The 15,465-nt window shown below is 40.7% G+C and overlaps 1 protein-coding gene across 1 annotated transcript; it reads left to right on the top strand.

The window, feature by feature from the left end:
- The first annotated feature begins 8,774 nt into the window (after positions 1-8,774).
- On the top strand, positions 8,775-10,834 carry LOC146549122 (ictacalcin-like). Its single transcript, XM_085262408.1, has 3 exons — positions 8,775-8,879; positions 10,163-10,311; positions 10,525-10,834. Exons 2-3 carry the CDS (start codon positions 10,171-10,173, stop codon positions 10,657-10,659), a joined length of 276 nt encoding a protein of 91 aa, XP_085118534.1. The 5' UTR covers positions 8,775-8,879; positions 10,163-10,170; the 3' UTR covers positions 10,660-10,834.
- The last annotated feature ends 4,631 nt before the right edge of the window (positions 10,835-15,465 follow it).

Here is a 15,465-nt window from a genome sequence, read left to right as displayed (position 1 = left end):
TGGGCCAAGAAATATCTCAAGACTGATTTTTCTAAGGTTTTATGGACTGATGAAATGAGAGTGAGTCTTGATGGGCCAGATGGATGGGCCCGTGGCTGGATTGGTAAAGGGCAGAGAGCTCCAGTCCGACTCAGACGCCAGCAAGGTGGAGGTGGAGTACTGGTTTGGGCTGGTATCATCAAAGATGAGCTTGTGGGGCCTTTTCGGGTTGAGGATGGAGTCAAGCTCAACTCCCAGTCCTACTGCCAGTTTCTGGAAGACACCTTCTTCAAGCAGTGGTACAGGAAGAAGTCTGCATCCTTCAAGAAAAACATGATTTTCATGCAGGACAATGCTCCATCACACGCGTCCAAGCACTCCACAGCGTGGCTGGCAAGAAAGGGTATAAAAGAAGAAAAACTAATGACATGGCCACCTTGTTCACCTGATCTGAACCCCATTGAGAACCTGTGGTCCATCATCAAATGTGAGATTTACAAGGAGGGAAAACAGTACACCTCTCTGAACAGTGTCTGGGAGGCTGTGGTTGCTGCTGCACGCAATGTTGATGGTGAACAGATCAAAACACTGACAGAATCCATGGATGGCAGGCTTTTGAGTGTCCTTGCAAAGAAAGGTGGCTATATTGGTCGCTGATTTGTTTTTGTTTTGTTTTTGAATGTCAGAAATGTATATTTGTGAATGTGGAGATGTTATATTGGTTTCACTGGTAAAAATAAATAATTGAAATGGGTAAATATTTGTTTTTTGTTGAGTTGCCTAATAATTATGCACAGTAATAGTCACCTGCACACACAGATATCCCCCTAAAATAGCTAAAACTAAAAACAAACTAAAAACTACTTCCAAAAACATTCAGCTTTGATATTAATGAGTTTCTTGGGTTCATTGAGAACATGGTTGTTGTTCAATAATAAAATTATTCCTCAAAAATACAACTTGCCTAATAATTCTGCACTCCCTGTATTGATGTAAAAAGTAATGCAGTTTGTCCCGGATTTCAGCTACAATGGAAAAGACACAAAGCTGGAGTTATTCCGTGTTTGCTGCACAGCTGCCTCTTCTTCTCTCACCCTCTCTCTCCTGTTTCTACTTCAATCATGAAAACTGATCAATGATCAGCTGATCGGCTTTTCTTTCTTGTTTGTTTATCGAAAGAAACCATGCCGATGTCGCGTTAAACAACAGCAGCACGTTTAAACTTGATCAGCTGTTGTTAGAATTTATTTAATATTACTTTCTACTATCAGCTGATGTTTGCTGGAGCCACAGCCGTAAAAGCTGCTGGTCATGATATCGGTTTGGTTATCTGGTGAGAGGGAAACATGAAGATGAAACCAGGAAATGTTCTTACCGAGTCATCAGAGCTGAGCATGTGATGGAGAAACAGGTTTACCTTTTAGGTGACATGAATGAGTTGAAGGGAAGTTATGAACTGTTTCTGAGAGACAAATAACACCAGGATCCTTTTTTAAGTAGCTGACAGCTGGTAACTGTGCAGGGGCGGGTCTAGCAAAGTGTTGCCAGGGAGCCAGGTAGGGCATTAACAGGGAGAGGGGGGCACAAGGAAATACTTTTCTTTCTTATTCTCATTTAAAATGTCTAGCTTTTAAAAAATAATTATCTGAATCTTACAACAAGCGATTGATAGATTGATACATATATACCATCAAGACAGTGTACATCACTGTCACAACAGCGTTTGTTTTCATTCAAAGGCTTTATGATTTTTCCTATAATGGCGGGCCAATTTTTTGTCCCAGTCCAGCCCTGTATGCAGCTCATCTGCAGTCTAGTGTTGCCTACATCTTCCTACTCGGAGTGCAGAATTTCAGAGTTCTGAGTACAATCAAAAGCACCACGACTGCAGTTTTTGTGTTCGATGTAAAAAGCGCACATGACGCTGTAACGTAGGCTAGAATCATGGCAGTGGTCAATGACGGTCCAGGCGTGGGATTTCTCTCGTGGAAATATGCACATTATTTTATTTTATTTTCTATTGGTAGGTGGCACAGTGCATTTGTGGCAAGTAAGCAAGCTAGAAGACTGGTAAAGTTATGGAAGCAACACATTAACAAGAGAATTCTGAGTAAAACCAAAGTTACTTTCCCTAGTTACTTTGAAAGTAACGAGTAACTTGAAGTGGCTGAGTTACTTTTGATAGAAGTAACTAGTACTGTAACTAAGTTACTAATTTAAAGTAACTTACCCAACACTGGTTAACACTATTGGAAGTAAAAACTAACAAGCTCTGACTTAAGGCAACACAAGTGAATAAATTAAATAAAAATAAAATAAATATAAATGTAAATATATAAACACTTCTACCTCTGAGTTAAGATGGAACAGGAGGGTATGGAATTAAAACGCTATGTCACCTGACCGTAACTCAGGCGCTGACGGTGAGTCCAGGCCCTTTGAAAAGGTTGTAGGGTGCTTAAAAAACAAAAGGGAGGAGAAAAAAAAAGGGGGTTTGTCGTCTGTGTAAGGGTGCTGTGTTGATCCAAAAGTCAGTCTGTCTCAGTTACTGTGTGGGCTGCACAGTAGGGTGGTTGTCGATGTATCGCCAGGCCTCTTCAACGGAACATAGCCACCTCCTCTCTCCTCCGGCTAAGGTGATACGGAGACGGGCAGGGTATGCCAATGAGGGCCTCAGGCCTCGATTGTAAAGCTCTGCCATTACCTCTCTGTACTCGGCCCTCTGGTTTAAGATTTTGGGGCTGTAATCCTCCACGATGCGAATCGGCTGGTCCGGTAGTTTAGAACACCCCTCCGACGCGTCTCCCTGATAATGAGCTCTTTGGTCTGAAACCTGTGGAAGCGTAGAATCACTGATCGTGGTCGGTCGCCCGGTTTCGGCTTTGGGGCTAATGTATTGTGAGCTCTGTCAAGTTCTGGAGGAGATGGAAGTATGTCATCGCCAAAGATTTCACAGAGGGCAGCGGCGAAAAAGTCAGTTGGGCGGCCACAAAGGTCCTTCAGAGCAGGACTGACTGGGAGAATCACTCACTGGCAGGCATTGCAAAAGCTGGATTGCAGTTCTTGCTGCCATCACAACCAATGACTAGGTTTAGGGGGTGTTATGGCCCAGGCCATAATGTGTTTTGGTGGCTGTTTCTTTTTCTGTGTCTTTAAGTCTTTGCAGGTCCCTGACTGGATAAGCTGACAGCTGCTGATTGGTCCCCTGATCATGTGGTCGCTTTCAAAATCCCTCACCAGCAGTTGTCCCGGGGCAGCAACTGACAGCAGCAGCAGACCTGACCCTGGCCTCCAAACTCTGTGATATTTGTGATTCTCTTGACCTATTGAGTTTGTATATAGTGTGTAATTTAGCCTTCACTTGTAAATAGCACCTTGTAAATAGTCACTGAAGCCGAAAGGGTGAGCTGCCTTGTTGTTTTCTGTATTGTTCCCTCCTGTTTATTCAGTTAGGGAGTTAGGCGTAGCATTTGTCTTTTGTTTGTTCTTTTCATCACGTAGGGTTTAGGTAGCACCTCCTTGACTGATTAAGCTGGTTTTGTTTGTTATTTTGGCCTTTGTTCACCCCGGAGTCACGCTTCAGACAATAAACCACTGTTCATGAAGCAATTGGTTTTCCCTCTGTGTATGGTTTTGGGGACCAGGGCAGGGTCAATCCTTTTCAACTCTTATGTTATGTTCTTGTACCCCTAGACTGGGGCGTAACAGGGGGCAATTGTTTGTTCACACATGGCCGGGTGGGCTTGAATAGCTTTTTCTCCCCCTTGCTAATAATTGAAATCATCATTTAAGAACTTTAAATCATCATACAAAAACGTGCTTTTTGTATTTGTATTATCTTCGTCTAATACTAAAATTAGTTTGATGATCTGAAACATGTAAGTGTGACATATGAAGAAAACTAAGACAGATGGGGCGAATACTTTTACACAACAGTGTTTATACACAGCATGTTTATTATCAGTTAGCTTGGTGAAAGAGAGATACAATCATAAGGTGATAATTCTGACAAAGTCACAGTGCTTACAGAGGCCGCCTGTGCAGAAAATTTAAAAAACTTTATGCAGGAAACCATCTGAACCTTTTTGAAGCAATGCCTGAAAGTCACTGCACTTTAAACTGGGATGCAATTGCTTGGTGTCATAGTCATGATTATTAATTGGGGTAAATGTTGAGTCGGCAGATAAGAGCTCATAAATAAAACATTGACTCCCAAAAATATATATGGTATAAAACTGGTTGTAGTCCAGTTTCAAGGTGTGGTTGCTTTCCCACGATAATCTGTGACATGCATGTAAACAACCTCATGTCAAACTAGTTTGACATGTTTCTGTTTTTTTTTTTTTTCCTCAAACAGCCATGTTGTTTGGGTGTGTTTACACTGTGACAAAGTGTTCCTGTTCAGTTGTTAATAAGGACAACTAAGAAGCTCGGTGTGTACCCTCACCTGGTGCAGGCGGGGTGTGCAGGTACACCTCCTCACTGTACTCTCCGTAGCCCGCCTTGTTGCAGCCTCTCACCCGCAGCACGTACACGCTGTCCATTTCCAACCTGTCAATCACAGCGCTGCTTCCACTCACTTCGTCCATTCGCTGCCAGCCCCAGCGTGCAGCAGCCAGTCCTCCTCTGATCCCACCTCTGGACGCTCCTCCTGGTACTACACCACGACGGCGATACTCTACAGAAAAGTGCCAGGATGGTGAAGACTCAGGGGGCAGAGGGCAAGGAAGGAATCAACAAACGCTTTCAGGAGGGACAGTGAGGAAGACTCACAGTTTTTTAAGGACGTATGAAAAAGAAAAATTAATGAATAAAAGATAAGACTGTTTTTAATCTATATTGCTATTGTAATAAAAAGAATATAAACAGCACATTAGTGACATCCCTTCAGTTTTTATTTCCAGATACTGTGCTGTATGTGGGGCTTTCCATATTTCCTTTCACATATTTACATTTGAACCTAGCCAGGGTGTTCCCTGCCTCCTCTCTGATGGATATTTACTTTTATAATAACAGATGCAACAATAAACTGAACTTTCAAATAATGAGTTATGGGTATGCACAAATAGTCCCAGTATGTAATAAATTGGGCAGCCAATCATAAGAATGTAGGCCCAAAGGTGCAAGGGAGCTAAAATAGCTTGTTACAGAAAAAAAATAACAAATATGGTACTGGAAACTTTGGCAATACACACATTTTGTGCTATTCTTTGGATTTACTGACAACACTGCTTATGCTGTTTCTTTATTTGGCAAGATGATCAGCTGAAAAACAAGTCAATTATAAAACATGAATCCTATATTGGAACCAATGAAGTTATGATTCCTATACATTCTAAGGCTGCTTCTTCTACCCTGAAGCCAAACAACACAGAGAAGAATGCACGAAGAGAAGTCTCTGAAGATTTCCCCTCAAAAAAAGAAAGAAAGAAAGAAAGCGCTAATCTAAGATCTATTCTCAATTCAATTCAAATTCAATTTTCTTTATTGTCCCACAAGGGGAAATTAGTTTAGCAGCAGGAGGATAAGAACAACAGAACAATACTATAAAACAATAATAACAATAATAATGATAGAAAATTCAAGGACAATTATTTGCCATTAAGGAGACAAGACGCAGTAGGGATAAAAGAGACTCTCTATCAAATCAGAGAGTGATTACTCAACGTAAACAAAAAGGAAACCTGTTATGAGTCTGGCAAGAAGCCTGCACAAAACAGGGCTGATCTGTTTCTTTCAACAGTTCCTGCGTGAATGCCATGAGCCCAGCGTGTTCCAACAAGCCACGTCTCTCCGCCACTTGAGCAGCCAGTGCCTCGCCTCATTTCTGCCGTGCCCCCTCCAGCCTGGGTGAGCGAAGTGTGACGCTCGGCGAGAGCGGCCGTCAAATCCCTGATGCTCTGAGCCAGCTGCTCTCTGGCCGATACACTGTTTACCTGGTGAGGAAAAAGCACAAAGACAAGTTTGGAGAACTAACACCAGGCTTCTGCTGGTACATTCTTAAAAAGGGTCCAAATAACATTATAAAACACTTTGAGAAAAGACACATGTTTGGAGTTATGTATGAAACATGCAGCAGTTGTACATAGTATCCAATCCTAAACAGTCAAGCTGAACAAATACTTGCAGTAGCTGCTGACTGATTTTAATCCCATGTTCTGGGAGATTTTGTGGGCCAGAAGTATTAATCACCTCAGTCTGTGTGATGGAACTCTCCAGCTGGGTAATCTGAGCCAAAACTGTGTCCTGGTTGGACAGAATGTAGTTCATCTCCTTTGTAATCTTCTCCTGTCAAATTAACACCGAATATGTGACACAGAAACAACAAATGCACACAGATTATCAGTTTCACACAGCCACACATCTGCATTATCTTGCACACTATGCTTGTCTAACAGTTAAAGCTGCATTACTGTAGCTTTTTAAACAGCACTGCATCATTTTTATCTTCACCTTCATTGCATTTGCTGGTTGTATTTCAAATGTTAGTGAAGTGCAAAACTATTTTAGAGATCTGGACTTAGTCTAAGTGGTGCAACAATTCCTCCATGATAGCTCAGAATCTCATCTCTGCAGTCTTGCGTGAAAGACTTGGAGCAGAGTCGCTACTTCTCCAAATAAAAAGGAGCTAGTTGAGGTTGTTTATCTGACCTTGTCAGATGGCACCTGGGTGAGGTGTTCCAGACAAGTGAAAGAAGATGGAAGGATAGATAGGGACAGGAATCAAGAACCGGTTCTCTAGTCCAATTCCTTGGAATTGTTAGTCTGCCTGCCGATCGATCTTGTTTATCGGTTGCATTTGCACTTGTGCAACAATCAGCTGATTTCAGTTTGTTTGTCAGAGGAAGCAGTGAAGCAGTCTTTGACTACTATAATATATTATTTTAAACTGTGAAATGGAGGGTTTCACACTATTCACATATATGCTGGCTTCACTACTACATGTTTGCTTTGTGTGTATTCCTGCCTCTAGTAAACCTTTCACTGTGCGGGACAGAGATAGATGTCAGATTGTGAGTCAAACCTTCAGCGCTTGGTACGCCTGGGCCACTGGGAAGATTTTATGTCCGGTGTGAATGCGGCGCAGTTTGCAGAGGGGGCAGAGCAGCCACTGACATGACCGACAATAGAACTGCAGCTTCTCCTGGTCGTGTTCTGGACAAGTCAGCACCTGAGCGAGACAGGCAAAACAGATGAGAACAATTTAATCTGAGGCACATTTTACTGAGTAGAAGAAAACAGGAATGTAGCACACAAGTGTGAGTATGCCTGGGTAATTTATTGCTTTGCCTTTTGCTAAGCAGCCAAGAGCCAGTGGAGGGCTCTGAAAAACAAAAGTAAAGTAAATGTAAAGGGGTCTCTGTATTTTCTTCTTGTGTTGTTGCAATTTAAGTGGGTCAGAAATCCATATTTTGCACATGGAAAGAAACCATAACTGTTCCATCCATGCAGTCTTATGATAATGTAGAATTACTATCCTTTATGCAACTTGAACTGTGCCTCGCATGGCAATCACACTTTCTATATAATGCAGTGCAATATAACTACACCCAGTTTACCACTTATTTAACAACATATACCATTAATACTTATAAACCCTCAGCAAAGCATGTCTTGTTGAAAAGTGTAACAAAAGACTTCATGTCTGCTGCCTCCTCTCTGATGGATATTTACTTTTATAATAACAGATGCAACAATAAACTGAACTTTCTAATAATGAGTTAAGGGTATGCACAAATAGTCCCAGTAAATGTAATAAAATAGGCAGCCAGTCATAAGAATGTAGGCCCAAAGGTGCACGGGAGGTAAAACAGCTTGTTACAGTAAGAAAATAACAAAGGGGCTTATTATTATATAAATAAGACTCATGCAAAGCAACTCCAAGAATAAAAATATGGTACTGGAAACTTTGACAATACACACATTTTGTGCTATTCTTTGGATTTACTGACAACACTGCTTATGCTGTTTCTTTATTTGGCAAGATGATCAGCTGAAAAGCAAGTCAATTATAAAACATGAATCCTATATTGGAAGTTATGATTCCTATACATTCTAAGGCTGCTTCTTCTACCCTGAAGCCAAACAACACGGAGAAGAATGCACGAAGAGAAGTCTCTGAAGATTTCCCCTCAAAAAAAGAAAGAAAGCGCTAATCTAAGATCTATTCTATCAAATCAGAGAGTGATTACTCAGTGTAAACAAAAAGGAAACCTGTTATGAGTCTGGCAAGAAGCCTGCACAAAACAGGGCGGATCTGTTTCTTTCAACAGTTCCTGCGTGAACACCATGAGCCCAGCGTGCTCCAACAAGCCACGTCTCTCCGCCACTTGAGCAGCCAGTGCCTCGCCTCGTTTCTGCCGTGCCCCCTCCAGCCTGGGTGAGCGAAGCGTGACGCTCGGCGAGAGCGGCCGTCAAATCCCTGATGCATGACTGTTACATGTCATGCATGCGGTCATGCAAGACTGTTACATGACCATTATTTATTTAATTTACTTTAATAGTCTCATGCAAAGAGTCCTCTTAAAGACACAACACCCCAAACTTTACATTTCATATTTTATTGTCTTTTGTTCTGCAGCAATTCCAGATTCAAAAGCAGTCCTGAGATCATAACATCAGAAACATTTTGTAAAACATGCAGCAAGTTTTTAGAATTCTCCAAATCCTCAAATGCAAACATTCACTGTAACAGCACACGAGTGTCGTGTTTGTTAAAGAATATGTTTTAAAAAAGTGAAGGAAGGAGGAGTGGTTGGAGATGAAAGGAGCATTCTAGAGGGAGGGGGGAGGGATACTGGGTGTGGTGATGTATAAAGCATCTTTGCCACCCACTGGTTCATCACAACAGCTCTACCAAGATCAACAGTAGCCTCCAATTGTCTTAAACCTCAGCACTGGTGAGTAGAAAATCCTACAAGTGCTTTTTTTGCTCGCTCTGGAAACTTTTCCTGGGTTTTCTTGATTGTTTGTTTGTTCGTTTTGATCAAGCAATGCTCATTACAGTTAGTTTTGTATGAATGCACATTAAGAATTAGCAGAAAAGTATTGATGAACTGCAAAGTTTATCACATCCATGTGGACTTTAATGCTTAAACTTCTCTTCTTGCTTATGAAACTTGATGCTGCAAAAGACTGAGCTCATTTTGTCTGAATCCAACTAACTTGTTTGGAAACTCATTTTTACGAATGCATTAAAGTTTTTGGGGGGGTTAGGAGCGATTCTCACCTTTAACTGCAACCTAATTGAGGAATGATGCGGTACAGGTTTTGTGCTCTCTTTCCTTGTAACTCCCTTCGGTTTCCAAACTCTCTGATGCCAAAGTTTCTTCAGCTTAGCGCACCCTAGAGAGGGAAAAACATTGTATGACTCACAACATAACCACTAGCAAATCTCTTGGGTTTATACAGTCAAGTGGAAAGAACGCATAATTTAGATATACTATGTTAGAAGAACAGACATCTGATGTTGCTTTGGGGACTTTAATTAAGCTGCAACCTGCTTCCTTATCTCCTTCTGCTGTTGCCATAACAATGTCCTGTGTCACTTGGCAGAGACGCTACATTAGAGACCGCTGAAAAGGGAAATAAGAGTGGTGGGGCCCAGGTGGAAATCTTGAGTTTATTTTTATCAAGCTCCACTGAGAACCCAGAGAAACTTTGGCAAAGACAAACAGTAATATCAGCCACTGTTTTCTGCTATGACCTCCAGTATGCACTTGCACATGCATATGTTTTACTGCATGTATACATGTATAATTCCAGAATTTAAATATATTAGCAATGTAATTTGTAGAAGTGGTTCAAAAGTAACTGAGTAGCTTCACTGCATCATTATTTTAGGCAAACCTAAAATGGACCTCACAGGGTTAAACGACTCAATCTCTTTCACTCTGGTTTTACCAAGCAGGCCCTGCCTATTCCCCTTTTTCTCCCTCGTTTACTTCTAAATAATTCCTCGTGTTCCAAATATCAATGATGTCCTTTGTTAAGATCCTACATTTGACCACAATACCACGTGATTCAGCCTAATCTGCACCAGGTAATGAGTCATAGCAGAATTATGTGTAAACGTTATTCAGAGGAGGCATCTTTCTTTAATCAGTGTGGATTTCCTGTATAAACAAATACCACTGCAGTCTCAGACGTAACATTTTGTTTTCCTTCTGTCTCCCTAAACTAGCCCCAAGCATGTCTTCTAGCATCCAGCAGGCTATGGCACTGCTCATTGGCGCCTTTCATAAATACTCTGGCAAGGAGGGAGACAAACTCACCCTAAGCAAGGGAGAGCTGAAGGAACTTCTTCAAAATGAGCTTGGAGAGATATTTGGCGTGAGTGGTCTCTATCCTCCCTCTATCTCACACCCAGTAGGTTGCCTGAAAACACTGCCATACTGATGCAGAGCTTTTACTTTGAGAGAGTGGAAAATACACAGATTTTCCCCTGTGGTTTGCGCAACTATTTGGGCAGAAGTAGGCTGAGCAGTTCTTTGTTTTATGATCACTTAGTGTCTAAATTCAAGCTAACACTTTTCTCCATTGCAGAAATCCACTGACCAGGCAAAACTGGACAAGATCTTCAAGGATCTGGACGCAAACAGGGACGGCACTGTGGATTTTCAAGAGTATGTCACGCTGGTCGCCTGCGTCACTATGCTCTGCAACGAGTTCTTCACCTAAAAATAAGGATCCAAGCGCCACCTTGCGGCCAACTGAGAGAGCTGCCGTTCGGTGACAGGAAGTGTCCCTTGACAGCTTTTTTGAAAAAGATATAAACACAAATATATGACAGTGAATTCAAACTTGTACTGAAATCCAAAATGAAATAAATCTTTTTTTTTTCCTCTCTGAAAGACTTGAGTTGCATTTTGTGCATTCTTACATTAACTGGGAGAACTATTTGTTCCAGTATTGAGCAATTGCAGAATCTTTGGAAGGCTTATGATAACAAGAATGTTTGCCTCGAAAATCAAAATGTTTCTATCAGCAGAGTTCATGCTTTGCAGCTGAAGTATCGTCTAAGTTTCCTGAAGTGTCTTCAGGAAAGGAGCAATACCACTGCAAGTTCTGACAGGAAGGATGTCACCAACGCTGACAGAGATGCAGAACTGAAAATATCTACCAGAGCAGGCTTTTTGAAGTTGCACTGAAGAAACTTTTGAAAGAAGCAAGAACACAAGCCTGATCTCACTAATAAAAAGTGAACTTCTTAAGCAAAACATCCTTATATCATACATCCTTAAATTTAACACACTCTGGGTTTCAATTTGGAACCCATTTCCACACAATGAATTAAGATGTGTAATATTCGGAAATGACACAGGGGAAAAAGTACTGAATGCATGAAGAAACAAGAAACATTTAATGATGGGCAAAACTAGCGAGCTCTCTCGGGCCCTTTGCAACTTTATTGTTGCAAAACATACTGATTTCATTGGTTAAAGAAGAATTTCTAAACTACTGAAGGTTTCAGTGTTGGGGCCATAATCCGAAAGTGGAAAGAACATAATTGCAGCATAAACCGGCCACGACCAGGTACTCCTCGCAAGATTTCAAGCAGAGTGTCATGGTCAGTGGGGGCAGACCGTGTGGAGAGTGTGTGTGGTGGACCCAGGCGCGAACACAGTTGAGGAGATGGGAGTGAACTTAAACTGAGAGTGAGCCTTTATTCAGGCTGATGCAGAGGGGAGTGGACAAAACATAACAGGGACAGAGACTGCAACTAACCAAAAACCTAAACAGGAGAAACACTAACCTGACTGAAAAGAATAACTATGATCACTGTGAACAGAATGCTGTGCAGATGCATGGTAACTGTGAACCAAATAGCGTGACGAAACAGACATGAACACGACCTGCACGGAACCTCATCGTGCGGCTGCATGAAAAACAACATAAACCAAATGGCAAACATGAACTGCACAGACTCCTGAAAAACACTTAACTTGACCAGGGGGCGGTACACAGACGACACAACAGCAAACAAAGGAAGACTGAGGACTTAAATACACACATGAGGTGATCAGGGGAAGTGGAGACACATGAGAACACAGCTGACTCGAATGAAACATAATGACAATACAGGGGAGAGTAACACTAACTACAATGAACAAAGAACACCAGACTCTTACAAAATAAAACAGGAAACACGGAGACATAGACATGGAGATAAAACATGAGATGAACTTAACCACAGACATGAAACATGACATGAATTTACTGAGTACGGGGGGAGATGACAGAAATAACTAAGAAATAAGGTCTGAACAGCAACCTAGAAATTAACTAGTTTGACAATGAATACAAAAAATACATAAAACTCAAACACTGGGTCACACGACCCAGTACCGTGACACAGAGGAGTGAAAAGAATTATCTGAAGAGTTGAAAGGAAACAATAGTTAATGCACTCAACCACGTTGCCCTGTATCCATGCTCATTGCTGAAGAAAAAGCATGTTAAAGCATGTTTAAAGTTTACTGAACAACATTTAGATAAGCCTGTGAAATACTGGAAGAAAATCTGTGAAAATCGCCGTGATGTGGGACTGTTTTTTATCGTACGGTACTGGCACGTTTCATATAATCAAAGGAAGGATGGAAAAATATACCGAGACATTTTTGATAAAGATCTGCTGCCATCTGATGAAGATGAAATGCAGACAATGATCCCAACTACACAGCCAAGGAAACTCTCAGTTTGTTTCAGAGGAAGAAAATAAAGCTGCTAGAATGACTCAGCCAATCACCTGACCTGAATTCAATTGGAAATCTATAGAAAGAACTAAAGATCAGAGTTCAGAAGGGGCTCACGGAACCTTCGGGATATGAAGACTGTTTGTGTGGAACAATGGGCCAAAATCACACCTGAGCACAGCATACGACTAGTTTCTCCATACAGGAGGCATCAAGAAGCTGTCATCACCAACAAAGACTTTTGTGCAAAGTGTTGAATAAATTTCAGTAAGCGTGTTCAATACTTTTTCCCTGTGTCATTTCTCAGTTTTATACACAGTTTAAGGATATCTGTGGTTTCATTTCTTTGCATGTGTGGATGTGATCAGTTGTTACTGACATCTGGTGAGAATTTCACATCAATAACACCTTTAGAAATATGTTTACTTAGAAAAGTGGTGACGTGTTCAAAACCTATTTTAACCGCTGTACTTTTTTTGATTGTTTGAAAATTAGCTACTCTGCCTTGTTCGCTTGTTATCCTCCAAAAATAGGGTGCTGTCTTGAGCAATAGTGCTTCAGACTTTCTGAAGGTGTCCCTGGACTTTGAGTGGCTCCAAAGTCTCATTAGAAATAGTCTCAGCGTAAGGAAGCTATAAAGAAGTCATTCTTAAGATAGGAAAGCAAGGAGAAAAGACTGCTATGTACTAAATTACACAAATATTATAAGGTGAAGGTATATTGCAACAAAACTGTGACAGACAACAGAAAAAAAAACAACACAAAAAATGTTTTTTAGGTCATTAAAGAAACCTGGAGAGCTAATCCTGAAGACTACTTAAAGAATTGGCTACTCTAACATGTCAAAGAATAGGCGGTCATACCAAAGATTTTTGGATCATTCAAATTCTGTTTTTGTTGTTTGTGCTGTATTTCCATGTAGCTTTGTCCAGGTCTCCATAAATCACTGCATCTATTTCCCATTTTCCTAGAAAACCATGACAACAGCACATGACTGCACATGACTTTGCATGTGTAACATTTAAGTAACTCCTGTAAGACTGAAAATGAATTAATACTTGGGGCATAATATAGCATTCCTGTTTATTTCATAGCTTTTGTTGCATAGTTAGAGTGTGTGTTGCACTGCTGCATATAGTATTTTCAAAAAGTTATCCATCTCCCACTTTTGCTACTTTAATTGTACATTTTTTCTTGAAAATTAATCAATGAATGAATCTTTGGAATTCTAGGCAATCGTTCGCAGTACTAATACGATGGATATTTGAGTCATGTGAAAAATAATTTCTCACAGGCTTCTATGCAGTCCTGTGAAAAAATACCTACAACCCATGATTCAGTACTTGTAAAACCACATTTAGCAGCAATAACTTGAAGTAATCACTTTCTGTATGACTTTATCGGTTTCTTGCATTGCTGTGGAGGAATTTTGGCCTACTCATCTTTACAATGTTGGTTCATTGTAAAAGTCGCCTTGAGGCGACTTTTGTTGTGATTTGGCGCTATATAAATAAAATTGAATTGAAATTGAATTCAGTGCATTGAGGTTTGTGGGCATTTGTTTTTGCACAGCCTTCTCAAAGTGCCACTACAATATTTTTATCTGGCTGAGGTCTGGACTTTGACTGTGTCATTGTAACACTTTGAGTCTTTTTTTTTTTTCATTTATTCTGTTGGAGATTTGCTGCTGTTCTTATATTTATTGTCCTGTTGCATGATCCGGTTTCAGCCAAGCTTCAGCTGTCAGACAATTGGCTTCTCAATTGACTCGAGAATACTTTGGTATACAGACGAGTTCTTAGTCAACTTAATGACTGCAAGGTGGCCAAGTCTTGTGGCTGCAAAACAAGCCCAATCACTATCAGCAGTTTCACCGTGTCTTCTGTGTGAAACAGGAAAGATAGTAATGCGAGGAAAATAATATCTTACTGTTCATATAAGATAAAGCAGGGATTAAACGCTTTTATTAGAAGTAGAACAAAAACAAGAGAACAGTTAAAACTAAATAAAGAAAAAACAACTACAACTATTTATTCTATGAAGGATTCCACTGGGAACATTACTCATGATCCACAACAAATAAATAAATCTTGTAGTCTTTTATGAAGCTTTATACTCCACACAGATGAATCCTTCCAGCGCTGACATTGCAGAAGATAAATCTACCGAAACTACATGACAGATTGTGGATCTGGATTCACCTCTTTCAATGTCCAAAATTCCCAGAAGCCCCACAGCATCTCCCAAACAACAAAGCCCCAGGTCCACATGGTTTTCCAGCAGAGTTTTACAAAGATTCTGGCCTACACTAGCACCTATTTTTTTTCAGTCATCACCAAACCCTCACTCTGCCACCGTTGTGCTTGATAGTTGGTGCGAGTTATTTGTGCTGATATGATTTGTTTGTTTTTTGCCATATCTGAGTATCATGGCCTAACATCGCCACTTTGAATTTGTGAGACCTTCTCATGGCAACACTTCTAAACAAGCTGTACTTGTTCATTCTTTTTCTATTTGTACTGTCATGAACTTTAACATTTGTTCATGCTAACTAGGCAGAGTCTGAGATGTAGTTGATGGACTGTTGCAGTTTCTCTGAGCATTGCACTTTGGCAAGAATGTGGCATTCTTTTAACACACACCTGAATGCTCCAGACCAGGAAACTGCCAAAATATCTGCTTTTATAGAGGTGCTCACACTTGCTGATGATCATTTAATCAACCGCATTTGATTAGCAGCAACTAGCTAATACTTGCCCTCTGGAAACGGTAAGAGTTTACTTAAGTTTTA

The sequence above is a fragment of the Mchenga conophoros genome, linkage group LG22 (genome assembly GCF_057382185.1).
Source record: "Mchenga conophoros isolate Kocher_MC1m ecotype Shallow Benthic linkage group LG22, M_conophoros_male_GT1.1, whole genome shotgun sequence".
Classification (NCBI taxonomy): domain Eukaryota; kingdom Metazoa; phylum Chordata; class Actinopteri; order Cichliformes; family Cichlidae; genus Mchenga; species Mchenga conophoros.
This window is presented reverse-complemented; position numbering and strand designations above follow the sequence as displayed.

Coding starts and splice junctions, on each gene's coding strand:
- LOC146549122 (XM_085262408.1), top strand. CDS start 10,171: ATGTCTTCTAGCATCCAGCAGGCTATGGCACTGCTCATTGGCGCCTTT. Junction 10,312..10,524: donor AGCTTGGAGAGATATTTGGC/GTGAGTGGTCTC, acceptor TCTCCATTGCAG/AAATCCACTGACCAGGCAAA.